Genomic DNA, 27,921 nt, shown 5'->3' with positions numbered 1-27,921 from the left:
AATGGCTCATCCGTATACATTTACTTCAGTACTATCTATTTGAACTGTTGCTCATTGCCTGTCAGGAAGCACCTGGTACTTGAGCCACACCTCTCTCTGGCTGCACAGTCCAGATCAACAACTGTTGAACAGTTGACAACCATCTGTTGGCCTACCATGTGGCACTATTAACATATTGGAGAGCCAGTGTCCTATAAACACTTTTGCCTTTCCCTTATACTTTCTTTCTTTCGCAGTTGGACTGAGAACAGCCCACTGAATGTTTATTGATTCCTAATTTCTAGGTTAAAGTTAAATAAAAACTCGATTCCTCTTTTCTGTGGGAGTGGGCAGTTAGTGTTTAAACCATATGTTGTGCAACAGAATATAAATAGCCGGTGCTGAAGTAGATGCATATGGATGAGCCATGGCTCATTACAATTCATTATAAAGGAGCATAAATGATGGAGGCATAAAGCTCCCCAGTTACAATTCCAAAAGCACACAAGTTTGACAGAAGCCCACTTACCTTGAACTGAAAGAATGAACAAAGGAGCATTTTGTAACAATGGGCGGAATCATCCCAGATTTGCACAAAGTGTGGTAGGAGGCGGAAAAAAAAGTCGTTTCGCCCGCCAGCCGCAATGGTGGGTTTTCGGGCTGTATCGTCCCATTCGCCCCTCATCAATTGTACATGTAGGTGGGTGGCCTCCGATTTGCCGGCCACACCGCCACCATGTCACTTCCTCATGCAGGACGCCATATTTAAATGGCAGCCGCGCGCACACTTCTCGATGCCTGCAGCCCAGGACTGCTCCGGTGAAGTCATAGCCCCAAAAGCCAAGAAAAGTGCATCCCTGGGATGCCTTCTGGACGCTGTGGAGGCTCATTGCAATGTCCTCTACCCCAGCTCTGGCCGCAGGAGGCCCATCAGTCTCACCACTCCTGCTTGGAAGGCGGTGGCAGAGGTGGTCAGTGCCCAATGCTGCACACAAGAGGTTGGTCACCCAGTGCAGAAAGTGGATGAATGATCTCATCCGTGCCACCAGGGTAAGGCAACCATCTCATCACTCTAAACTCAAACGCTTACAAGGCCATCACACATTCACTGGCATCTCACTCACTGCCAGCTCAAGGGACATCACCACTCACTCCCTCACATACACCCTCACATCTCCATCTGGTCTCATCTCCTCTGGAGATGTTTCCTCAGCCCTCACCAGCTTGAGGCCACTTGCACCGATCAACTTGTGTCCCCACACATACCCTGGGATACCCCATTTCCCCAATGCAGCCCTCGCCCTGCAGCCTCTTCCCTTGCCTGAGGCCACTTCTCCCCCTTCCTCGAACAAGCCCTGGCCCTACAGCTGTTGAAAAGCCAACCCCACCTTACGGCTGGTCTGGTTGGTAGATACCTGCCCATGACCCCCCCTAACAGTGATGTGGTGCTGTCTGTGAAGCCTGGCGCTGATGACTGCAAGTGCTGACTGAAGCAAGGTTGGTAAAGAAACCTCAAAGTCCCGAGAGAAGTGCAGCTCGCCGAGTGCACGTCACTTATGTACATTTGTGAAACCCGCCAACATACCCGGACGATCCACTCCCCCCGCTTCTCTCTGTCTAGAGAGAAGATAATGAAGCTTCTTTCCTGGTATAGGAGGCCTAAGTGATCTCTCTGATGCAACGGTGCATGTTGAACTGGGAAATGTTAGTGATGGGGGAGTTGACAGACGTTCTTTTAGGCAGAGGAGAGATGTGTGGAAGTGGGTGGATGGAATTTGAAGGTCTCTGAGCAGGAAATTCCCTCTGAGAGATGGGGGGGGGGGCTAAGGTTGCAGTTCCTGTTTGGTTGCAGCATCGTAGGGAGATGGAATAGAGGCAGCAGGGAAGAGATGTTCACAGAAGAACGGGGAGGGGGGGGGTGTCACAGCAGGAGGCCTTACCCACCTAGAGACCTCAGCCGCAGTGTCTGCGGTTTCACCAAGAAGGCACTGTGCCACCTGCGATAATTGGGCACACAGCCTCAGTGCAGGTTGAGGGGATGGTGCTCCCATTGGCTGTGAATGTTGCCATAGCTCCCAATGTCCACACCAATGGCTGTGAAGGTTGACATGGCCCTCAATGTCCACACCAGTGGATCTTTCCAGGCTGCAGCCAACAACATCACTAACATTTCCCAGTTCAACATGCACCGTTGCATCAGAGAGATCACTTAGGCCTCCTACACCAGGAAAGAAGCTTCATTATCTTCTCTCTAGACAGAGAGAAGCGGGGGGAGTGCGCACATGGTTTTGCCAATGGTGCAGGGAGTTACTGATTGCAGGCACTTGGCTCAGCAGGTGCCACATCTCAATGGGAGGATGTGTGGGAAGCGCAAAGGGCTCCACTCCCTGCACATGCAGGTGGTGTGTGACCATGCACAGACCTTCATGCTGGTAAATTCCCATTATCCTCGCGGCTGCCACAATGCTTCCATCTTGTTTTACTCAGCCAATCCAGCCATCGTTGAACCACCACTGTCAAATCAGAGGGTGGTTGTTTGGCAACAAGGGCTCCCCCTGAGTAGTGACTCATTACTCCACCCTGCCACCTGACCATATGTGGAGGGTGCTACTACAATGAGAAACAACGTGCAACTAGGAATATTTTGGAGCAGACCATTAACACCCTGTAGCAATGGTTCTGCTGCTTGGACCGCTTGGGGAGAACCCTCTAGTATGTGCTGGAGGATGTCAATTCATGATGGTCTGCTTCATCCCAACACCTGACAATCATGAGGGTGCAGTGCTGCCTTCCAGGCTTTTGGCAACCACCTCAGGAGGAGGAAGAGGAGCAGGAGGAGGAGGAAAAGGAAGAGATGAGGCATCTAGGACTTCATTGCTCCAGACAGGCCGTCCATGAGTGTCTTATCAGACTCCAACTCCCCTGAAAAAATCCCCAGTTTACAGTTGATCCACATTTCTCCATTTTTTTATCCCTCTGTTATGGACCTTAAAAGTGTCGTTCTAGCCAAAGTCCTTAAATAAAAGACATAACAAATGAAAGATTCCATACCAGTATTCAAGAACACTTGCAGCAATACACACAAAATTGAACTGTTCACCTTTGTGGTTTCCCTTAGTGCGTGTCTTGTGGGTGTCTTTGCCTGGCTGTGCACTGCTGCCCCAGTGGCTGCAGCATGGTGGGTGGAAGGCACCTGACTTTCTCTGGGGGAGACTGCTGAGGACCTTGCAGGATGCCCTCGAGCAGCTCTAGGCCTTGAGGGCTCGGCTTTGGACCGTACCACTTTGGTATGGGTGGAAGCAGTCTGGACCGGCTGACCAGCAACAGCAGGGACACTGGTGGAGTGGCAGTATTGGGAGCATGAAGGCTGTCATCCTGAGGGAAGGCATAACAGCACCAGTGCCATTTCCCTGGGGCAGCGCCTCAATGCGATCATTTGCTGTAGCACAGATTGCAGGACTGCAGTGAGAGCCTACAAGCCCCTTGAAGCACTGGTATCCACAGCCATGATGGCAAAAATCTGAGTCTTCATACCACCAAGCTGAGTCTCCTTGGCAATGAGCATGGATCTCATGACCTCAGTCTGATCTTCCACTGCAGCAGTTAAGACGTTCGGTGGCTTCTGCCTCTGCAGCCCACTCGTGTCTTCTGGGTCACCATGTGCAGATCCTACCCCCATACCATGCTCTAGGGTATGTGCAATGCCAGTATCTGGGCCGGTGCTTCTAAATGGCAGATTGAGCAATGGTGTTTCTTCCTCTAAGCAATGCTCTTCTTCACACCCTCCATCTTCAGGGATAACTGCACAAGGAGAGGTCTGGGGTGGGGGAAGGGGGAGGACGTGGAAAGCAAAAGGTGCACGTTTATACCACCTGCAGCTTGTGCTTGATACTAGTTTTCGAAATGAGGTTGAAGTGGGATTTCAGAAGGTGGAAAAGGCAGAAACAACTCGTCGGTTTGGATGACCTCAATGGTGCCGATTGTTGTGGTCTCAGTGAAGGTCACGCCAATAATGAGGAACACTGTCTCCTACAAGAGGGTGAGGAAATGGAGGTGTGCCTGTCCCTTGCAGTTCTCTGCTGCTCTTCTCCTGTTACCTACCACTTTGTCTCCCAGAGGAAAGATTATTAGTGTGTGTATTGCAATCTGTTTAAGTAATGTGCCTGTCATAGCTGAATGGCTAGAAGCATATGGAAGCTGTGAAGTGTGAGTGAGGTTTCCAGCAATGGTAAGCCTGTGAGGGTGAAGTGGATCATATAAATATTAGACATGAGTTCTGGTTGCTGGATGGATCAGTGGTGCAGGTGTGTGGCTTTGAGCGATGTGTGAGATTGGTGGTGTGGTAAGTAACAGATGGCATTTGAAGAAGCTTTCACTGACCTTGACTACTCGCAGGAGATCATTGAACTTTTTCCCACAATGTAGCCAGGCGTTCAGGGGCCAGAGTCCTAGCATTGACCTTGGTGGCTATCTGCTTCTGCTCTCTTCTAAGTGCTTGTCTTATGTGTCTCCCAGCCGCCTGTAGAAAGATGAAGTCTCTTTTCCTTTCCACCTCCTGCACTAAACCATCCCATGCTGAACCTGGGAGCCCTTCCTCTCTCTCTCTTTGGTCTGTTCTGGTTTTTTCCTGTTGAGAGGATCTTTCCCATACAGCAAGAGGTCATCTCCACTTTAACGTGGGCAGACTAGCTTTTAGAAGTGTGGGCTGGCTTTAATTTGTGCTAGTCTCATATGAACCTCTCGATCTGCCTGGTGTTCTGCCACTCAGTGGCACGATTAGCACTGGGCTGCATGCACAATTATGTAGATGAACAGGAAGCACAAAGCTTGCATACTGCCTGCATTTCTTCTATTGAGCATGGGGTGATCGCAATTGCGATCTCTGCACCCACCAATGGTTCTTTTCCAATTTTTAGCTCATGGTCTCACCCCAGACAAAAGCCATGAGTACAGAAATAGAAGGTTAAGGCAGGTGAATGCATGGCTGGAAAGATGGTGCATGAGGGAGGGCTTTAGATTCCTCAGAAAGTGGGACTGGCTCTGGGGAAGATGGCACCTGTACAAGCCAGACAGGTTGCACCTGAACAGAGCTGGGATTGACTTCCTTTTGGGGCGTTTTTCTAGTGCTGTTAGGAGGGCGGGGGTGTGGGAACCGGAGAGCGTACTAGAGAGAAATACCAGTGTGCACAAAATACTGGGAGAGACAGATAGCAATGGTACAGAGACTAATAAGTTAACCTGCAGCTTGTGCTTGATACCAGTTTTTGAAATGAGGTTGAAGTGGCCATAAGACCATGAGACATAGGAGCAGAAGTAGGCCATTTGGTCCATTGAGCTTGCTTCGCCATTCAATGAGATCATGGCTGATCTGATAATCCTCAACTCCACTTTCCTGCCTTTTCCCCATATCCTTTGATTCCCTTACTGATTCTGCCCTCACACCTTCCTCTCCCTCCCAGAACCATGATATGGTCCCCCTTGTTCTCCCTTTACACCCCACCAGCCTCCGTATTCAAAGGATCATCCTCTGCCATTTCTGCCAACTCCAGCATGATGCCACCATCAAACACATCCCCCCCCGCCCCCCTGGCAGCATTCCAAAGGGACCATTCCCTCTGGAACACCCTGGTCCACTCCTCCATCACCCCCAACACCTCAATCCCCTCCCACGGCACCTTCCCACACAACTGCAGAAGGTGCAACACCTGCCCCTTTACTTCCCCCTTCCTCACGATCCAAGGACCCAAACACTTCTTTCAAGTGAAGCAGCCTTTCACTTGCACTTCCCTTAATTTGGTCTACTGCATTTGCTGCTCCCAATGCGGTCTCCTCTACTTCGGAGAGATCAAATGCAGATTGGGTGACTGTTTTGCAGAACAGCTTCGGTCTGTCTGCAAGCATGACCCAGACCTCCCTGTCGCTTGCCATTTCAACACACCATCCTGCTCTCATGCCCACATGTCCATCCTTGGCCTGCTGCAATGTTCCAGTGAAGCTCAACGCAAACTGGAGGAACAGCACCTCATCTTCCGATTAGGCACTCTACAGCCTTCTGGACTTAACATTGCGTTCAACAACTTCAGACCATGAACTCTCTCCTCCATCCCCACCCCTTTTTGATCCCCTTTTTTCAAATATTTATTTTAAAATTTTTATATATATTTTTTTTCCACCTACTTATTATTATTTTAAAAATTTATTTCCGTTCATTGTTTTATCCCCACATTTTAGCCTATTTTGGTCTTTTCTCCTACACCATCCCCTCCCCCCAGCCCAGCCCCACTAGGGCCATCTGTCACTTGCTCATCCTGCTTTCTACTCTTAATGTCACCATTAGCATCTCCTTCAGCCAGTATCACCACCATCAACACCCCTTCGACCTTTTGTCTATGATATAGTTTGCAATCTCTCCTTTGCCTCCACCTATCACTGGCTTTCTAACCAGCTTCACCTGTCCTGCCCCCTTAAACAGTATATATTTCACCACATTTTTACTTCTCTTTAGATCTGAAGAAGAGTCATATGGACTCGAAATGTTAACTCTGTCTTTCTCTCCACAGATGTCAGACCTGCTGAGTTTTTCCAGCAATTTTTGTTTTTGTTTCTAATTAAAAATCTATCTCAGTCTTGAATATACTTAATGACCCAGCCTCTACAGCCGTCTGCAGTAAAGAATTCCACAGATTCACTACCCTCTGAGAGAAGAAATTCCTCCTCATCTGTTTTAAATGGGTGACCCCTTACTCTGAGATTATGCCCTCTGGTCCTAGACTCCCCCAAAAGGGGAAACAACCTCTCAACTACCCTGTCAAACCCCCTAAGAATCTTGCATAAGGCAGAAACAACTCGTCATCTTGGATGACTTCAATGGTGCCGATTGTTGTGATCTCAGTGAAGGTCATGCCAATAATGAGGAACACCGTCTCCTACAAGACGGTGAGGAAATGAAGGTGTGCCTGTCCCCTGCGGTTCTTTGCTGCTCTCTCCTGTTATTTACCACTTTATCTTGCAGAGGAAAGATTATTAGTGTGTGCTGCAATCTGTTCAAGAGCTGGAATCAGAGCAAGGGCGAAAGTCATGATGTCTAAATCAGGGTAACTGTGCATGTATGTTAATGCACAGAGTGTAGTAAATAAGATTGGGAGTTACAGGTGCAGATCGCCATGTGGAAATATGATGTTGTGGCAATAACAGACCTAGCTCACGGAAGGGCAGGACTGGGCACTAAATGTTCCTGGGTACAAGGTGTTCAGAAAAGATAGGAAAGGAAGAAAAGGAGAAGGGGTGGCGGTATTGGTTAAGGAGAGCATTGCAATGCTGCTGAAAGAGAATATCGAAGAGAGTTCAAGGACAGAATCAATTTGGCTAGAGCTAAGGAACAAAAAGGGTGAAATTACATTACTCGGTGTAGTTTATAGACCACCAACCAGTGGGAAGGATGTCAAGGAACAAAGCTGCAAGTAAATTACAGAGAGATGCAAACATTATATAGTATTTATAGTGGGGGACTTTAATTACCAAAATGTAGACTGGGACAGAGGTAGTGTAAAGGGTGGAGAGGGGAAAGAGTTCCTAGTTTGTGTTAAGGAGAATTTTCTACAGCAGTATGTGTCCAGTCCAACAAGAAAGGATGCACTGTTGGACCTGGTTCTTGGAAATGAGGTGGGCCAAGTAGATCAAGTGTCAGTGGGGGAACATTTAGGAGACAGTGTTCATTGTATCGTAAGGTTTAGGATGACAGTAGAAAAGGACAATGTGCAATCCAGAGTAAGAATCATTAACTGGACGAGAGCCGTCTTCAATGGAGCAACAACGGAGCTGGGCCGGATAGACTGGAACCTGAGGCTGGAGGGAAAAATTGTGGCTGAACAATGGGCTACCTTCAAAAAAGAAATGGCTCAGGCATAGTCAATGTGTATTCCCTCAAAAGGGGAAGGTAGGGCAAACAAACCCAGAGCTCCCTAGATGAAAAAGGAGATAGAAATTACAATAAAGAAGAGAAAGTGTGCTTATGACAGGTGTCAGGTAGAAAATACAACTGAGAACCAAATGGAATACAGGAGGTTCAGAGGAGAGGTGAAAAAGCAAATAAGAGAAGCAAAGAAGGATCATGAGAAAAGACTTGCAGCCAACACAAAAGGGAATTCCAGTCTTCTATCGGCATATAAATAGTAAGAGGGTGGTAAAAGGAGGAGGAGGGCCAATTAAGGACCAAAAAGGGGATTTACACATGGAGGCAGGGGCATGGCTGAGGTGCTAAAGGAATACTTTATATCTGTCTTTACCAAGGAAGCAGATACTACCGAGGCCACGGTGGCAGAGGATGAAACTCTATCACTGGAAGGGTTCAAAATTGATAAGGAGGAAATGCTGAATAGACTGTTGGTACTTAGAGTTGACAAGGCACCGGGACCGGATGAGATGCATCCAAGGATTTTGAATGAAGCATGAGGGGAAATTGCGGGGGCACTGGCCATAACCTTTCAGTCTTCCTTAGACTGAGAGGAGCGAGAGGAGGTGCCAGAGGACTGGAGAATTGCAAACATCATTCCCTTGTTCAGAAAAGGTTGTAAGGATAAGCCCAGCAATTACAAACCAGTCAGTTTAACTTCAGTGGTGGGGAAGCTTCTAGAGACAATTATTCGGGATAAAATTAGTAGTCACATGGAAAGATGTGGGTTGATTAGGAAGAGCCAGCATGGATTTCTAAAGGGGAAATGATGTTTAACTAACTTGCTGGAGTTTTCTGAGGAGGTAACAGAGAGGGTTGATGAGGGTAATCCTGTTGATGTGATGTACATGGACTTTCAAAAGGCATTCGATACAGTGCCAATCAACAGACTTGTGAGATAAGTTATAGTTCATAGAATAAAAGGGACAGTAGCAATGTGGATACAAAATTGGCTGAGTAATAGGAAACAGAGAGTAGTGGTCAATGGATATGTTTCCGGCTGAAGGAACGTTTGTAGTGGAGTTCTCCAGGGGTCAGTATTGGGACTCTTGCTTTTACTGATATATATTAATAATCTAGATCTTGGTGTGCAGAGGACAATTTCAAAGTTTGCTGATGATATGAAACTTGGAAGCATTGTAAATTGTGAGCAGGACAATATAGAACTTCAAAACGACAAAGACAAGTTGGTGGAGTGGGCAGATAGGTGGCAGATAAAGTTCAATGCAGAGAAGTGTGAGGTGATGCATTTTGGTAGGAAGAACATGGAGAGACAATATAAACTAAGGGGTACAGTTCTCAAGGGTTTGCAGGAGCAGAGGGACCTGGGTGTATATGCCGCATAGGTCATTGAAGGTGGTGGGACAGGTGGAGAGAGCAGTTAATAAAGCATACAGTATCCTGGTCGCTATTAATAGGGGCATAGAGTACAAGAGTAGAGAGGTTATGCTGAGCTTATATAAGGCACTAGTTAGACCTTTGCTGGAGTATTGTGTACAGTTCTGCACACCACACTATAGGAAGGATGCAGAGAGTGCAGGAGAGGTTTACAAGAATGGTCCCAGAAATGAGAAACTTGACTTATAAAGATAGATTGGAGAGGTTGGGACTGTTCTCCTTGGAGAGGAGAAGGCTAAGAGGAGCTTTGATAGAGGTGTTAAAAATCATCAGGGCACTGGATAGAGCAGACAAGGAGAAACTGTTCCCGCTCGTAAAAGGATCAAGAACGCGAGTGCACAGATTTAAGGTGATTTGCAAAAGAAGCAAATGTGATGTGAAAAAAAACTTTTTCACGCAGTAAATGGTTCGAGTCTGGAATGAACTGCCTGGAAGTGTGATGGAGGCAGGTTCAATTGTGGCATTCAAGAGGGCATTAGGTGATTATTTGAATAGAAACAACGTGCAAGGGTACGGGTAAAAAGCAGGAGAATGTCACTAAGTCATGAAGCTCATTTGGAGAGCTGGTGCAGACACAATGGGCCAAATGGCCTCCTTCTGCACTGTAACAATTATGTGATTCTGTGGGTCTGTTTCAGCTAGTGTGATTGCACCTGAAATGTATTCGCCCATCATTCTTCCTGTGAGCTTGATGCATCTTTCTGTTCTGAAATTTGTTTTTTTTAATCTATGTTTCAAACCAAAATGGAAAGGAAGCTGACAATGTCAAGTTGGAAAATCTGTAACTTAAATGTGTTACTTTTTGAAAGCAGGAAGATGGAGGGCGGGTTTGAGTGTGTTAGCTTTCGCTCGAGTATTTGAAGTGATTCTGTTGTATTGAATGCATATAGTTCTGGTTTTGTATATATTAATAGACAAGCAGGTAGATAGAAAGAAACTTACATAATATCATGTTGTTGAATGCCTATAAGTGAAATCAGCAGACTTAAATGCAACTTATTTATAAACTTTTTGTCATATAGAATGAAATATAACTATAAAGGTTGGTTGGTTGTCGTCAAACAGTTTTTAAAAAATCAATGCTTCCAGCTTACAGTCAGATAACACAACTGGCTTGAATATCAATAAAAACACCTAGAAAAACTCAGCAGGTCTGACAGCATCTGCGGAGAGGAACACAGTTAATATTTCGAGTCCGTATGACTCTTCAACAGAACTAAGAAAAAATAGAAAAGAGGTGAAATATAAGCTGGTTTAAGGGGAGGGTGGGACAAGTAGAGCTGGATAGAGGGCCAATGATAGGTGGAGATTGCCAAAAGATATCACAGACAAAAGGACGAAGGGGTGTTGAAGGTGGTGATATTATCTAAGGAATGTGCTAATAGGTGACACTAAGGGTAGAAAGCAGGATGAGCAAGGTACAGATAGCACAAGTGGGGGTGGGGTGGGGGAAGGGATCAAAATAGGCTAAAAGGTAGAGATGAAACAATGGATGGAAATACATTAAAAAATAATGGAAATAGGTTGGAAAAGAAAAATCTTTATAATTATTGGAAAAAAGGGGGATCAGAAAGGGGATGGGGATGGAGGAGAGAGTTCATGATATAAAATTGTTGAACTCAATATTCAGTCCGGAAGGCTGTAAAGTGCCTTGTTGGAAGATGAGGTGCTGTTCCTCCAGTTTGCGTTGAGCTTCACTGGAACAATGCAGCAGGCCAAGGATGGACATGTGGGCATGAGAGCAGGGTGGAGTGTTAAAATGGCAAGCAACAGGGAGGTCTGGGTCATGCTTGCAGACAGACCGAAGGTGTTCCGCAAAGTGGTCACCCAGTCTGTGTTTGGTTTCTCCAATGTAGAGGAAACCGCACTGGGAGCAGCGAATGCAGTAGACTAAATTGAGGGAAGTGCAAGTGAAATGCTGCTTCACTTGAAAGGAGTGTTTGGGCCATTGGACGGTGAGGAGAGGGGAAGTAAAGGGGCAGGTGTTGCACCTTCTGTGGTTGCATGGGAAGGTGCTGTGGAAGGGGGTTGAGGTGTAGGGGGTGATGGAGGAGTGGACCGGGGTGTCCCAGAGGGAACGATCCCTGCGGAATGCCGCCGGGGGTGGGGGTGGGGGGGAGGTGGTGGTGAAGGGAAGATATGTTTAGTGGTGGCATCATGCTGGAGTTGGCGGAAATGGCGGAGGATGATCCTTTGAATGTGGAGGCTAGTGGGGTGATAAGTGAGGATAAGGGGGACCCTATCATGGTTCTGGGAGGGAGAGGAAGGTGTGAGGGCGGATGCGCGGGAGATGGGCTGGACACAGTTGAGGGCCCTGTCAATCACTGTGGGTGGAAAACCTCGGTTAATGAAGAAGGAGGACATGTCAGAGGAACTGTTTTTGAAAGTGGCATCATCAGAACAGATGTGACGGAGGCGAAGGAACTGAGAGAATGGGATGGAGTCCTTACAGGAAGCAGGGTGTGAGGAGCTGTGGTTGAGGTAGCTGTGGGAGTCGGTAGGCTTGTAATGAATATTGGTGGACAGTCTATCACCAGAAATTGTGACAGAGAGTTCAAGGAAGGGGAGGTGTCAGAGATCCTCCATCCCCAACCCCTTTCCGATCCCGCTTTTTTCCAATAACTTATATAGATTTTTCTTTTCCCACCTATTTCCATTATTTTTAAATGTATTTCCATCCATTGTTTTAGCTCTACCTTTTAGCCTATTTTGATCCCTTCCCCCACCCCATCCCCACCAGGGCTATCTGTACCTTGCTCGTCCTGCTTTCTACCCTTATTGTCACCTATCAGCACATTCCTTAGATAATATCACCAACTTTAACACCTCTTTGTCCTTTTGTCTATGACATCTTTTGGCTATCTCCACCTATCACTGGCCCTCTATCCAACTCTACTTGTCCCACCACCCCCCACTTAAACCAGCTTATATTTCACCTCTTTTCTATTTTTCCTTAGCTCTGTTGAAGAGTCATACGGACTCGAAACGTTAACTGTGTTCCTCTCTGCAGATGCTGTCAGGTCTGCTGAGTTTTTCCAGGTATTTTTGTTTTTGTTTTGCATTTCCAGCATCCGCAGTTTTTTGCTTTTATTTTGGCTTAAATATCTGCCTTGTAAGGGCTAAATTTAGGTTGTTTTTGAATTATGAGGCATTTTTGGAACCCAGTTACCGTAAAGCTGCCCTATAAATCATGGTTTTGCTTTCTGATGTTGTAAGAGTGTTTGTAGCTATTGGCAACGACTATTTCCAACTGGAGACACAGCTGACTGGTGACGTCTGGCGTCAGTTGCAACCAATGGGGAGCTCAGCCAACTGGCGACAAGCGCTGCCAATTGGCCGCAATTCCCAAAAGGCAATTGGTTAAGTTTAGCTGGTTTTTCCGTACTGGTTTGAGTTATGCTTATTCCTGTCTCAGCCATACGCTAGATTTTCTCCACCCTCCTCTACATTGGCAGTTCTTTGGTGCCTTCTCCCCACTGCGCCCCTTCTCCACCCCAGCGAAGAGGCGCAATTCATTTTCCAAGCTTGAGTACTTCTCGCTGGAGCAGCTTTTTGCCTTTTATGTTTCTTTGAAAGTGTGAACTCCTTGCTTCTCAATGTTCTTGTCTCTGTGACTATTGAGACTGCAGGTTCATTGCAGCTACTGGACTGGCTATCTAGCCTGAGTTGGTACCTTAAAGAGAAACCCTTGGGGAGGCTTTTAGAAAAAAAAATAACATATGCCTTTGAATGAAAAAGAGACTGTTAATTCTTAAAGTCAGAAATAGAGGAGCTTGTCACCTCTTTTAATAAGCATCAGGAAATGGTGAAGCAATTTCCTTAGCTACAGAATAAAAAGAGTGGCCCTGTTCTTCGTTTTTAATTCAAAGAAGAGTGATTTATACACAATAGGAAATTTTTATATTTGGGGCTTTTTGGTGAGTGATAAATGATTTAGAAGAGTGATATTGTTTAGTGATTATGGCAGAGGACTAGTAATCCATAGGCCTAGGCTAATGCTCTGGGACATGGGCTTAAATCTTGCCACAGCTGGTGGTAAATCTGGAATTGAAAGCCAGTCTCAGTAACCGTGACCATGAAACTATCACTGATTGTCATAAAAACCCAAATGGTTCACCAATGTCCTTTAGGGAAGGACATCTGCCATCCTTACCCAGTCTAGCCTATGTATGACTCCAGACCCAGAGCAAAGTGGTTGGCTTTTAACTTGCCCTCTGAAATGGCAGAGCAAGCCATTCAGTTCAAGGGCCAATTAGGGATGGGCAACAAATGCTGGCCTTGCCAGTGATGCCCACATCTCATGAAAGAATAAAGAAAAAAAAAGATCTTTAAAGGGCAAGTGAGCTGGTGTTCTATTTTTCTTTTAGAAATAGAAATGGCAGTTCTCAACACATCTTCTGTATGAACCTCACATTACTTAAACATAAAAGAGCTAATTGGCAAAAGAGCCAGAAGGGAGATTAGGAGAATTTTTTAAATTGCATTATTATGATCTAGAATGCACTGCCTGAAAGGGTAGTGGAAGCAGATTCAGTAGCAACTTTTAAAAGGGAGCTAGATAAATACTTGCTGAGCTTTGGGGAAAGACCAGGGGATTGGGACTAATTGGATAGCTCTTCCAAAGAGCTGGCATTGGCACCATGGGATGACTGGCCTGCCCCTGTGCTGTAAGTCTCTAGGCTGAAAGTTCCCCGTCCCTGTGGAGATGGGTCCAGGAAAATAGGCGGAAAATGGGCTGGGGATATTGCAATTTCCTGGGCAAAAAGTTGGCAACTTGCTCCACATTGGTGAGCAGTCAATTAAAACCCTAGTTAGGGGCCATTTTCCAAAGGTGGCAGCACTTCCCCAACGGCAAAGTAGCCCCCAGCTGAGTGTGGTGCCTGTCAGCTCCTAGTTAGCAGCCTCCAAATGGTAGGCTAGAGTCTATCAGAGCCAAATGCTCCCCTATGAAAGAGTTACCAGTGTGTTTCGCATCACTGGCAAAGACCAATTTGACTGCCAAAGATAAGATAACCTCATGGTGATAATCTGCAGAGGCAGAAAGTTCCTTGAGAAAATGGACAAGATATTTTCACAGGACAGCCGACCCTGCATTGTTGTGTCGGAGCTGTGTTAAAAAATAATGTAAATGGGCTGTTCAATGAAAATCATTGATTTATGTCTCCTAGGATGCAGCACTTTAAGGAGTGTATCAAGTTTATCCATGAATGTCGAATGCAAGGAGGAGGGTGCATTGTTCACTGGTAGGTGCAGCATCAGCTTCGTAACGTTGTAAAATTTGGAAATTATTCCATGTCTGTTGTTGCTTCCTTCATAGAATCGTGCAGTACAATGCATTATTAAATGTCTTCTCCTTTGTCAACCCTCTGTCTTTCATGGCACAGTTTAGCTGGAGTTTCACGCAGCACAACAGTGGTGGTGGCTTACCTCATGACAGTAACCGACTATGGCTGGGAAGAGTGCTTGTCTGCGGTGAAGGCTGCCCGATCGTTTGTCAGCCCAAACTATGGCTTCCAGCAACAGCTCCAAGAGTTTGAGGCGACTCTTGTAAAAGAGGTAACTGAAGCCCAGGAGCAATGTTCTGACATCTCTGAGTTTTAGACTGAAATGATCAATGCTAAAGAAGTCAAATGCGATACATCGATCTAAGAATTTGTGTGCAACAGAACTCACCGTAAAGTATGAGCTGCCATAGGGTGTTGCTGTGATTGTTGTTGGAATAGGCCTATAAGAAATGCTTAATTCATTATAAAGAAGATACACAGGAGTTGCTATAGCAATCCCGCCATGTCTCTAGACAAGAAAAGAAAGGATCCATTTGGTTCATGGTGTAAGTTGCACAATACAAGTTTCTGACTCATCATAGCAATCAATTTCTGTCAGTTAGTCTCCATTATATCCAGACATGATGTAAGGTAAACTCTTATTGGAGGAATGTTTTTGTTAGATGTTAAGTACATTGTTGGGAATTCCCTTACAGGAAAGATATAAAAGCAATCGAAAAGGTGCACTGTAGGTTTACTAGAATGCTAAGAAGTATGACAAGTTCCATGATATTGTCACTGAAGAATAGATAGAGGCAGAACTCTCTTTGTGTACAGATATAAGTTAATGGAATAAGGTGGAGAAATTCAGCAGCACTATGCAGACTTACATTGATTTCCTGGGGGCAGGCCACTTTCTGTGCAGTGCTTCTGATTGATATCAATGCTGTTTACCCTGGTGAATTGATGTAAATCTGCATAGACCTCTAGAAATGGCGCTACATGAACAAATATCTCCCCATTGTGTTCTGGATAAATGTAAAGCCAAGGCTGCAGAACACGAGAAATAGAATCAGGAGTGGACCACATGGTCTGTCGAGCTTGCTCCACTATTCTATACGATCGTGGCTGATCTTGGGCTTTAACTCCACTTCCCAGCCCAATCCCCATATCCCTTGGTTTCCTGGGAGACCAAAAATTTGCCTATCCCAGTTTTAAATATATTCAAAAATGGACCATCCACAACTCTCTGGGATGCTGAATTCAAAAGATTCACAACCCTCCGAGTGAAATAATTTCTCCTCGTATCAGTCCTAAATAGATTCCCCAACCAGCTGAAACAATCTCTCAGTGTCTACCCTGTATGTTTTGATGAGATCGTCTCTCATTCATCTAAACTCCAGAGGATGTAGACCCAATATACTCAGCCTATCCAGATTTACAATGTTTAGTTTCCTGGAGATGGCTTTTGCATTCCAGTTCCATTGAGTATTAATGCTTTAATTAAACCAGGAAGCCAATGCTTAGATTTTGTAAACAAAAGCTTCCTGTGGATTATTCAACCTAGGGAAGGGATTGCCAGAGCAAGTATTAACATTAATGTGCATTTTTCTTATGTGTGCATGAGCTTCAGTCTGCATTCCAGGCAGTTTAAAGGCTAATGAAACATTCAAGCTTTTAGTTGAAACACTAGAGAGGGGGAGAAAAATAGAACCAGGAAATTGTGGAAAGAAATGATGTTCCTGAGTGGAATGAAAATAAATTGAGCACTGGGCATGTTTCAATGTTGGTAAATGGACTTGAGCTTAACCAGGAATAGAATGGAGTTTTAAGAAGGTCAAGTTAATTATATCTAGCCTTGTCTTGTTCTGCACCCTTCATATGTAATTTCTGTGGCTAAATTTAAATCCAGACCATTCATAATCTGAGACTCATCTTCTGTAGAGAAATAAAGTGTAGCAAGCATTAGTGATCCAGGATTGTGTGAATTTCAAAGGTTGAGAGGGCTTGGTAGGGGTAGAAAAGTGCAGGGACCCAGCATCTGAATTAGGAACGTGAGTCCAAGTATAGGAAGCTTGGTATAATTTTTGCAGGAGGAAATTCTCATTAAACTACTCTATGAATTACATCACACTGATAACAGTGTGCTATGGCAAATGCAGTAAAATCTTTTGTGCCTGTATTGTGCAGGGAACCGATGGTGCCAGTTAATCAAAAATGCTGATTAATGGAGAGCTCCATTTACTGATGGAATACAGTGCAATACTTGTAATATGAACAAATATGCACGTATTCAGGAAGTAAGGAACAGTATTCCTTTTGCCTCTGATCTTCAATAGTACATGTAAACATAAATTAAAGTGATGATTCGTATTAGGGGAACACCAGAAATTCTGGTTAGTAGGTAATTCTGTCCGGTAGAGTGCCGAATAACAAAACAGTTTACTGCCCTTGTTTATCACACCAATGATGCTTGGTTACAATTATGAAGATAATTTTGAGAAATTAAGGCTCTTTATTAGAGCTGAGAAGGTTAAGAATTGAAGAGGTTTTCAAGATTATGAAAGGTGCAAGAGAGTGGTTAGAATGTGGAATTCTCTGTTGTAAACTGTTGAAGCAAAACCCCTTTAAAAGGGAAATCTTTGAAAAGGGATGTAGAAGGTTGCTTGAAAAGGAGAAATGTTAAAAGGTACGGGGGGAGGGATGGATGAGAGTAGGTGATTCTTGGAGTGGCTGAAAAACATTAGTGCAGAGTTGCTGGACCAAATTACCTTTCTCTGTATTCTAATATTCTGATTTTGCGATGGTTGCTATGAGCCTATGGGGGAGAATGAATGTTGGGGATCATCTGTGAAAGATACGTGTCCAGGTTTGAACAAAGAAGATGTGAGTACTTTGACTTGATTATCATTGGAATCAGGAAGCAATTATTGAGGACTGCCCCATAAATGATTAAGTAAGTGGGGCAGAGGTGACCTTAGGATAGTCTAGTATGTGATCTGTATAGGAGCTAGCTTGATGGCTTCATTGGCTGAATGATCTTTCTCCTTATGTGACTAAACAAAGTTCTCAACCTGATTTCTCTCTAAGTGAGATCAGTGGATCAATACCGCAACTGATCTGTGCTATTAACCAGCCCATTCCCAACTACACCCACCCCCGGCCCCTACTCTGAAAATGGCAAAACTGGGCTTTTTTTGTTGGGGGAGTGGAAATTCAAATCCTTTACACACAGCAAGTTATTAATGCCAAAATAAGCAGCAGCAGAATTGAAACTAAAGCAAGGATTAGCAGGTGCTCTCAACTGACAACAATAGCAAACATTTCAGGCTGACTTTGGTAGGCACACAGTTCAGTTGCAACATTGTGAAGGATGACAGACAAATAAGGGAAAGCTTCTTAAGATGGATAAGACAGTAATATATAGAGTTACTTTAGACAGAGTATGTGTGTTTTGAGCGAAATGGAAAATGTGTTCTTAAACAGAGAATATCTTTAGTGTGTCTATGTAGAGCAATAACACTTTCAACACCACAGACAGTGCATCCGGGACTTCATTCATATGCTTCCTTTCTCAAATTACTGATGATCTCCAGATGAGTTAGTTTCAGTATGGGAGAACTGAAGTGTGTTTAAGGTCTGACAATAATGATAGAGATCTTAATGATTCTCCAAAGTATTTTTTATATCATTGTGGAAGGTTGGTGAATTTCAGCCAAAGATATAGCAATTCCCTAAATCAAGCTTCAAGAACTATTTCCATGGGCTCTCAGTGACAGAAGGCTACATGGATAAACACATTGTGAAAATGAGAGCACATGAACAAAAACATTTAGAAATACTTGAAGCCTTACTTTTAGCTATTGAGATATATTGTGATGCACGTGACCATAGCTGATGGCAAACTGAACAAAATTGGATAACTGAGCTGAATTTGGACCTGATTGTGACTGATCTTGATCACATTTAGGTTCTTAAAAATACAACATAGATCTACTTTGCTTATGATAAGTTTTAGGAGCAACATTGAAGAAAGAGAAAGACAGCTAGTCACAGTTGAACAATGATAAGCTGGTCCAACAGCTTATGCAAGATGCTGCCATCATATGGAGTATTAACATAAGACAGTTCTTGATACCAAGAATATCCTCCCACCAGGGCCAAAAGATAGTTCCTAGTACAGGCTCCACAACCTTATGAGATCTCTGTGCTCTTCCAATTCAAGTCTCTTGCACATGTCCGGTTTCCATCGGTCTACCATTGCTAACTGTGCCTTCAGCTGCCAAGGCTCTGAGCGCTAGACTTCACCCTAACCCTCACTGCCTCTCTAGCTCAATCTCATTCTTTAAATTGTTCCTTCAAAACCTACCTAAAACTTTATTTATATTGTTCTTTAAAACCTACCTAAAATCTCTTCATGTGGCTCGGTGTCAAATTCTGTTTGACAACACTCATGGGAAGTTTTTTGGGACATTTTACTATGTCAAAGATGCTATATAAATGCAAGTTGCTGTTGTTTACCCTTTCCTAAAGGAAGTTAATGAAGCAGTTGGTTTAAGAATAACAGTTCTGAATTCCAGGCTATGTTCAAAGCCTGTAAGAGGTTGGTAACAGCAGTTTTCTATGGGGAATCTCAGTTGTTGGTTTGCTCACTTTTTATATGGAACCCCTGCCAGCCACAGGTAGCTTCAGATTTATTGGTGAGGTCAGCACAGGTGGTATGTCCACAAGTGGAAGCTCTACAAGTAAAGCTGTTTTTTAGAGGGTTTACAAAGAGTTATTGGCTCCAGCCTCTCTCATACCTTCACAACAGAGAATTGTCAGTCAAACCACTACCTCATGAAAGATCCCAAGACATTACTGATATAAGGGAATGAATCTTAGTGGGGAAGGAATGTTAGCATGGAAGAGCGTGTTGGTTGAGGGTCCCTTTAGCAACCTGAAACATCAAACAGCGATGAGACCTTATTTCTGTGTGCACTATGGTTAGCAAGAATGCATCCAATAAATAATAAAACATAGAGAGAAATACTGTATTTTCATCACATTGACATCAAACCCGGCAATTTCGCCATCCAAATTTGCTTAGCAAGCTGAAATAAGAGTACCTTTCCCTAGAGAATTGTTGACTGAAATCCATTTAAAAAAATCTCAGGGTGCTTTCCTCTCATCAATTTAATTAAAGCATGTCATTTAGGTACTTGTGATCTGAATCAGGGTGGATACTTTGGGTCAGCCACACACAGTTCTTAATCTGATTTGCACCCCCCCCCCCCCCCCCCCCACCCACCCACTCACCCCAACCCACCCTAACCCACACCACACTGAGCTCTTGGTATGAATCATGTAACTGGGCAATTAGCAAGTGGAGGTCAAGCACATTCCTAAGGATTCTGCAGAATCATTAGTACTATGAAGTTAACAGAGCAAGGTTATTTGCTGTCTGGAAAGTGGGAAAACTTTTCCTTCTAATGGCATTCCTATAACTTCTTACAGAATCATAGATTGATGCAGCATAGAAAAAAGCCATTTGGCCCATCATGTCCATGCTGGTGCTAGCCCCACTCCCCTGCCCTTTCGCCATAGCTCTGTATGTTTTCTCCTTTCCAGTATTTATCCAATTTGGTTTTCTTCGGCTCTGAAGAAGAATCATACGGACTTGAAACGTTAACTCTGTTTCTCTCTCCACAGGTGCTGCCAGACCTGTCTGGCTTTTCCATTCATTTTCTGATATCATTTTGGTTTGGAACATTAATATTGAATCTGCTCCCACCGCCCTTTCATAACAGCCTGCTGCGCATTTTTTTTTAATGCAGCCTTCTGCTAATCAATAAATGGAGAGGGAAGGACATTGAATCCCACGGGAATTAAAAAAAAACAGAAAACACAGGAAGCACATAACTGGTCAGTGAACATTTGTAGAGAAAAATTCAATACTTTGGGCTTGGCACCTCTTTGGAGCTGGGAAATGAAAAATGAATAGCTTTTTAATGGAATCAGTAAAGAAGGGTGAGAAGGTGCTGGAAAGCCAACAAAATGAGGCAGTGTCAGTGAAACGATTACTGAATGATGTTACAGATCATTTTAGATTTTGAGCAAACTGAATCTCAACTTGGTCAACCTCCTGTACTGGATATTGAAAGGAACCTGAGAGATACATGGAGCATCTTCTATGGTCTACAATTAAAAAGGGCGGGGACTGCAGTAGACTCCAGGCTGCATTAGTAGTCTGAACTATAGCTGTAGCTCCATAGTTGTAGAGCTGCCAAGAAAAAAGCTGCGAGAAGAGGTTCTGTCAATGGTGTATAAAATGTGAGGAATCTTCTGTAATAACATCTAACAGTGGGATGCTGATGAAGTGTCCAGTTGTGGTCATTAAATGAAAGCCTTAAGAAAGAATAGTGGTGTGAAATTTGTGTTATAGTGGTGCTTGGCATGCATTATGGAAGATGAGCCACTGCTTGGCAGCACGGGTAGCACACATTGTTGAGAAGGGTACTCATGCGGACACCTACTCGGTGTACCTGAAGCAACTGAACTAGTCTTATCATTATGTCAGAGAGACCTAGTGGGTGACATGATGACAATTCTCCAAATTTGGAACACACAGGACCTTTGGGAAAATTCGACTATCACTCAACAAAGATCAAACAGTCAGCTGCAATAGGGGCCCAGCACTCGTATTATTTAACGCACCAGGCACCCAAGTTACAGGTGAGGTCATTATGAATAACTTATACTATTGCAAAGTCACTACTTTGTAGTTAATTTGGAAGCGTTGTGGTGAGTTCCTGGGTTTGGCTAGGTGATTTGCTTCACCCGGACAAGGAAGACAGAGGTAAAGGCAAAATACTGCAGATGCTGGAAACCTGAAACAGAAACAGAAAAACTCAGCAGGCCTGACAGCGTCTGTGGAGTGAAAGACAGAGTTAACGTTTCAAGTCCGTATGACTCTTCTTCAAAAAAACTCTGTCTTTCTCTCCAAGGAAGACAGAGGAATTGGTGACCCACAAAGGCTGAAACAGGTCTTGGAGCTACAGTTGCAGTGCCTCAGAGTCTACTGCATAACAGAGGGATGGAGCAGAGGCTGTGGAATGGGCAAGCTTTGCATGATGCCCTCAGCCAACTCAGAACACGACACCTCCAGGCTCCTTGACAATGGCAGGCGGCAATCTGGCAGGTCAGCCAATGCAAGCCCACCAGCATTCTCCTGCATGCTGCCACATCGAGATCCTCAGCTGAGTCCCTAGTAGCAGACCTTAGCTGTGAACTTGTCCTCCTGGCACACAAACTATCCGTTGCCCCACTACTGCTTACTTGTGCCCGATGATTAACCATGTGCTGATCTCAACTTTATACTAGCTTCCAAGTGTACAGTGTCAGTACTTGAGCTGGTGGCTGTGTGTGTCGGATCATGCTATGGACCTCTTCATTAGTACTATGTTGTTGCTATCTGTCCACCTTCTAAGTGTGCTGTGGCTGGGCAGGTGGTAATTCTTGGTTGTGTGGAATCAGAAATTCAGTAGGGGAAGTTTTGGATGAGGGGAGCGGTGTGTGGTGGAAAGCAAGAGGTCCATGGTCACTTCATCTACAGCTTGCTCATCATGATAGGTATCAGGGAGAGAGGGAGCTTGGAGTTGAGAAGGGGCATAAGGCAGGAACATACTGTCATCCCCAGTGGCTCTGGATACCATGGTCACAGCTGGCCATATGATGCTGAGGGCCATCTCCTGTGTAAGCCTCAGGGGATGGAGGCATCCTCCTCCCCACTGGCTCTGCTGTACATCCATATGAGGTCATTAGACTTCTTGTGGCACTACCACCAGATCCTCAGTCCCAGACATCAGGAATTGACCTCCCTGGCCACCTGTTCCCAATCCCTTCTAAGGGTTGTCCTTGAGGACTACCTGTTTTCCTTCACCCCCACCCATTACCCTGCAGAACCATGGCGTCTCTCCTCTTGTTTACCTCTACTACTAAGAACTCCAACACTACAGTCATGACCCTGGAATCCTCTCTTGGTCCTGGTGTTTCTGTTATGACACAGCAGTTGGTAAAGGCTGAGTTGGTTAAATCCTAGAGGGAAAGTTGAAACAACTGTCAAAACCATTATTTTCAATCGGTATGTTTGAGATGCAGCTCAGGAATAAGACCACCGAGCCTCAGGAGGTTTTTTTTATATAAAACTAAATTAAACATTTATTAAGTTACAACAAATTAAACACATACATATGAGTACAAATTACTACCATAATAACTTTTAAACAAATCCCCAAATTAATCACTCCCAGGAAAATCTCCACCAAGGCAACAGTTACCCATGGACTTTAAACAGGCATAAGCAAAGCACATTTGACCTTATGAATTCAAAATAAGTATCCTTGCAATTTGGCTCCTTTGCAGACACAGTTCTAGGCTTACAGGCTGGTTAGATCATAAATGCCTCTGACTGACACACACAAGCTCCTTTCTGTTTATTCCTAGCTTTTCCTTTGAATGTAAATTTTTCATTGTATCATTAGATTTTTAACATTGCATCTTCTAACCATAACATTTTTATCCCACTAATTTTATTAATAATATAAACAAATTGTTTGGCGTCTCCCAGCTAGGTGCAAGATTTCACTCCCACTCTTGAATGCTTCATTCAACAAATGCAATTTACCTTCTATCCTCCTTATGTTTATCTAATTAACATCTCAACACTACTATACATCAAAGCACCCAGACCTGCTGTCTTTAGTCCAGTTAAGACACACAGAGACACACACATAGACACAGACCTCACTAGAACTCTATTTTAAAAATAATTTCCAGTAATGTTACAGACATTAATATCTCTTCATGACATCCCATTTCCTATTGAAAAATGAACTGTCATAATTTTAAAAGATGGTCATTTCTAATAACCCATCTTACACTCTCTCCTGAACTTAATACACTATTACATTACTAGATGGATCATTAACATAACAATATATGTACACACAAGTCCTTGGTATCAATAAAAATCACTTCAATCCAGTGTCCAGGTTTTTTTTTAATGTCCAATTTTCCCTTTAAGCTTCAAACTCTCGATAACGCACCTGCAAACAGCTTTTCTCTATCAGCAACATGTATAATCCGTAGATTAATTATTTGTAATAATAGGCTCCGTCTGAAAAGTCTTGCACTTTTGTCTCAAAATTTGTCCAAAAACTTCAAACAGTGTGGTCTGTATAAACAATTGTTTCTGATGAATTGTTCGCAACATAAATTTCAAAATGCTGCAATGTCTCTTTTTCAATTGTTGAATAGCTTCTCTGTTGTACATTCAGCTTCCATGAAAAATACCCTATCGATTTTTCAATTCCAGTGTCATCCTCTTGCAACAGTATGGGCCCAATGCCTATATCGCTCGCATCAATGGCCAACTTAAATTGCTTGGCATAATTGAGTATTGCGGAACTGATGTTGTAGTTAATATAGTTTTCAAACTGTCAAATGACTTCTGACACTCCAGTGTCTATTGAAACCTCTTGCTCTTTTTTAATAGTTCAGGCAGTGGAGCAACCACACTGTTAAAAGTTGGTACAAAGTTCTGGTAAAACGTAATCATGCCCAGAAATCTCAAAACTTCTCGTTTTGTTGTAAGCATTGCAAAATCCAATAGCCTTGATTTTCGCATCTCTTGGGGCCACCTTACCATATCCAACGATATGGCCTAGATATGTTACTTACGCTTTTGCAAATTCACTTTTGGCCCAGTTCATCACCAAATTAGCTTCTTGTAATGAGAAAATAATTCTTTCAGATGCTGTAAATGCTCTTCCCACATCTGACTGAAAACTATCAGATCATCAATATAAACAGCACAATTGCTTAGACTTACAAATATTTTGATTGTTAGTCAATCTTTGAACTGTCGCAGGTGCATTCTTCATACCAAATGGCATGACTTTAAACTGATATAGTCCATTTGGTGTTACAAAAATTGATATCTCCTTTGCTCTTTCCGCCAATGGTACCTGCTAATATCCTTTTAGCAAGTTAACTTTTGTAATAAATTTTGATTGTCCCACTTTCTCAATGCAATCTTCCAACTGTGGTATAGGATAGGAATCGCCTTTGTCACCGCATTCACCTTTTGATAGTCCACACACAGCCTTTGTGTTCCATCCAGTTTTGGTGATAGCACAATAGGCGAACTCCAGTTACCGCAACTAGATACAATGATATCGTTTTGAAGCATGAAGTCAATTTCTTTTTGTATTTGTGATAACTTTGCCAGATTTAATCTATAAGGATGTTGCATTATTGAAGATGAAACTTGTACAGACACATCATGTATAGCTAAATCGGTTCCCCACTACTTATTCCCACAAATAGGTTTGTGTGACTACAATAGTTTTTCCAAATCACTTTGACACTTGTTTGGAAGGTAACTCAATATTTCACTTAAATTTTCAAGCACCCCCTCAATATCCAGTTTGATTAGAGGAAAATCAATTTCAGAGTCCTGCACTTCCACCTCTTTCTCACCACCCACTATCACTAATACCTCTTTTTGTTTGCCTTCCCTGTCAAAGTACTTTTTAAGCATATTTACATGACACACCCCCTGCTTCTTTCTTCTATCTGGAGTATTTGTTAAATGATTTACTTCACTCAGCTTCTTTTCATCCCTGTAATGTCCACTAAACCCTGCATTTAATAAATCACCTAGTACTGATAACAGGACTAGCACTTTCTCTCCAGAAACAAAACTGCGAGCTGTTGCTTTCTTGTCTGCCTTCATTTTTATTACTTCTTTAAATGTTCCCTAGCCAACTCACATGCTCCATTCATTCTCTCCCGAAATTTGATACGCAATCCAGGAGAATAGATTCTGAATTTTGACCCACCAATTTCTCATGAATCAATTTCAGTGGTCCCCTTACCTCATGACCATAAACTAGTTCAAAAGGGCTAAAACCAGTCGATGCATTAGGAGCATCTCTAAAACCAAATGACAAGAATGGAATTCCACTACCCCAATCCTGTGGATAATCCTGACAGTATGCTCTTATCAAAGTTTGATGCCATCTTTCCAAAGCCCCTTGTGACTCCGGATGATAGGCTGTTGACTTAAACTGTTTTATCCCTAAACTGTTCATTACTCCCTTAAACAGCTGTGACATGAAATTTGACCCCTGATCTGATTGTATATCCTTAGGTAAATCATATCTCATAAAAAATTTAGTTAACTCCTCCACAATCTTCTTGGTTGTGGTATTTCTTAAAGGTACCACTTTAGGAAACCTAGTAGACACATCCATCATTGTCAGTAAGTACTGATTGTCACTTTTAGTCTTAGGGAGGGGTCATACACAATCAGTCGTGACCCTAGTAAAAGGTTCTTCAAATGCTGGTATTAGGATTAAAGGTACCGTTTAATCATTGCTTGTGGTTTCCCTATTACTTAACATATGTGACATGTTCCACAAAATTTGACTACATCCCCATGCAATCCTGGCCAGAAAAAAACTCTGTGTCTTTTCCTGTATTTCCTAATTCCTAAATGTACCTCCGTTGGAATTTCACGAGAAATCTTGAGCATCTTATTTCTATACCCAACTAGGATAACTGATGCACCTCCCTTCAGCTTTCATTTGCTGAGACATTATCCGGCCTCCATTTTCTCATTAAAATATCACCCTTGAGGTAATAACATACTGAATATATTTTGCCTCTGTTTCTGAGTAAGCTGCCTGATATAACTATTTTAATTGCAAATCATTTTTCTGTAACTCCACTAACCTCCTTGAGTTAAGCACTTCATCTGAATTGCCCTGTAATCTTTCTCCCTGAACAATGTTATCAAATACAGTGCCAGATAATTGGTTTTTGACACTTCTTCTTGTCTTTGAACTGCCTTCCCTTCTTGCTTTTCTTGTTTTAATCTATGAGCCTGTGATCTCATTACCACACAATCTGGAAACAATCCAGGATGCACTTTCTGTAACACCTCTGTTGAAACCACTCAATTACCCTAGGCATCACCCAAATCTGTGAGCCAGCTATATCATTACCCAAAATAAATTGAGCCTCTGCAATGGGCAATTTTTCCACTACTCCAACAATAACTTCACCTGTCTTCCATTGGCTCTTTAAATTTATCTTCCACAAGGGGATAGGTTTAGCATCTCCATGAACCCCATGTATTATCACCTGCTCCTGCAATACTCCCTCTGAGCAACAAATGTCACTATCCCACAACATTAAGGATTGACTAGCCCCTGTGTCGCTTAAAACTGTAACATCTTTACCTACTCCATCCTGTACACATGGAAAGATTTTCCCTTCACAAAGTCTTTAAACATTTCTGCAACTTGCCCCTCAGAATTCTCTTGGGTAAATTGTGAACAAATTCCCACTTCTTTACCTATCACTGATTCTTCCTGTTTTACCTGTGCCCACACCACTGGTTTTTCCTGTGCCTGAACCTTAGAATCCACAGTGTGTTTATTTCCAGAACTTTTCTGCACCCCAATTATTCCAACTGATTTTCCCAATAATTTCCAACACACTGACTTCATGTGCCCCATTTCATTACAAGAAAACACCTCAATTTTTGAATGTTACTCCGACCCTCAGCACCTTCCTTTGTATTCAGATAAAAAAACTTCTTGGGAATTTACGATTATTCCTCTTCCCTGACTACCCACCTTCCTTTCACCTTCCCATTTTCTATCCTTCTCTGATTTAAAAGGGTGACAGAAAAAAGACTTAGCTCTATGCACTAACTCATAATCATCAGCTATCTCTGCTGCTTGTCTTACCATTTGAACCTTCTGTTCCACCACATGCATTCTCACTACTGAAGGAATTGAATCTTTAAATTCTTCCAAAAGAATTACCTCTCTAAGAGCTGCTTATGTTGTCTCTATTTTTAATCCCCGTATCCATCGGTCAAAATTACTTTGTTTGACTCTCTCAAACTCAGCATAAGTTTGCCAAGGTTGTTTTCTCATCTTCCTAAATTTCTGCCTGCATGCCTCAGGAACCAACTCACATGCACTCAAAATAGCCTTTTTCACCACATCATAACTCACTGATACCTCTACAGATAGTGAAGCATATACCAACCTGGATTGCAACAACAATATCCAGTATTCCTGTGGCTATTTCATTTGTTTAGCTATCTCCTCAAATTAAATAAAGAATGCTTCAACATCTTTTCCCTCAAACTTTGGAAGAGTTTGTACAAACCTAAACATTTCCCCACTGGGTTTTAGGTTAAAGGATTTTTCAACATTAGAGCTCTCCTCAGAATCTGAGATCTCATTTTTAACTTCCAGCCTTTTAAGC

At 43.3% G+C, this 27,921-nt stretch overlaps 1 protein-coding gene across 1 annotated transcript in view; it reads left to right on the top strand.

The window, feature by feature from the left end:
• The window catches only part of dusp22a (dual specificity phosphatase 22a), a 129,743-nt gene that overhangs the window by 86,540 nt on the left and 15,282 nt on the right, over positions 1-27,921 (top strand). Inside the window, exons 5-6 of the mRNA XM_041192676.1 lie at positions 14,497-14,571; positions 14,713-14,884. Of these exons, the coding sequence (XP_041048610.1) occupies positions 14,497-14,571; positions 14,713-14,884 (247 nt within the window). The remainder of the gene's footprint in view (positions 1-14,496; positions 14,572-14,712; positions 14,885-27,921) is intronic.

Source organism: Carcharodon carcharias, chromosome 7 (genome assembly GCF_017639515.1).
Source record: "Carcharodon carcharias isolate sCarCar2 chromosome 7, sCarCar2.pri, whole genome shotgun sequence".
Lineage (NCBI taxonomy): Eukaryota > Metazoa > Chordata > Chondrichthyes > Lamniformes > Lamnidae > Carcharodon > Carcharodon carcharias.
This window is presented reverse-complemented; position numbering and strand designations above follow the sequence as displayed.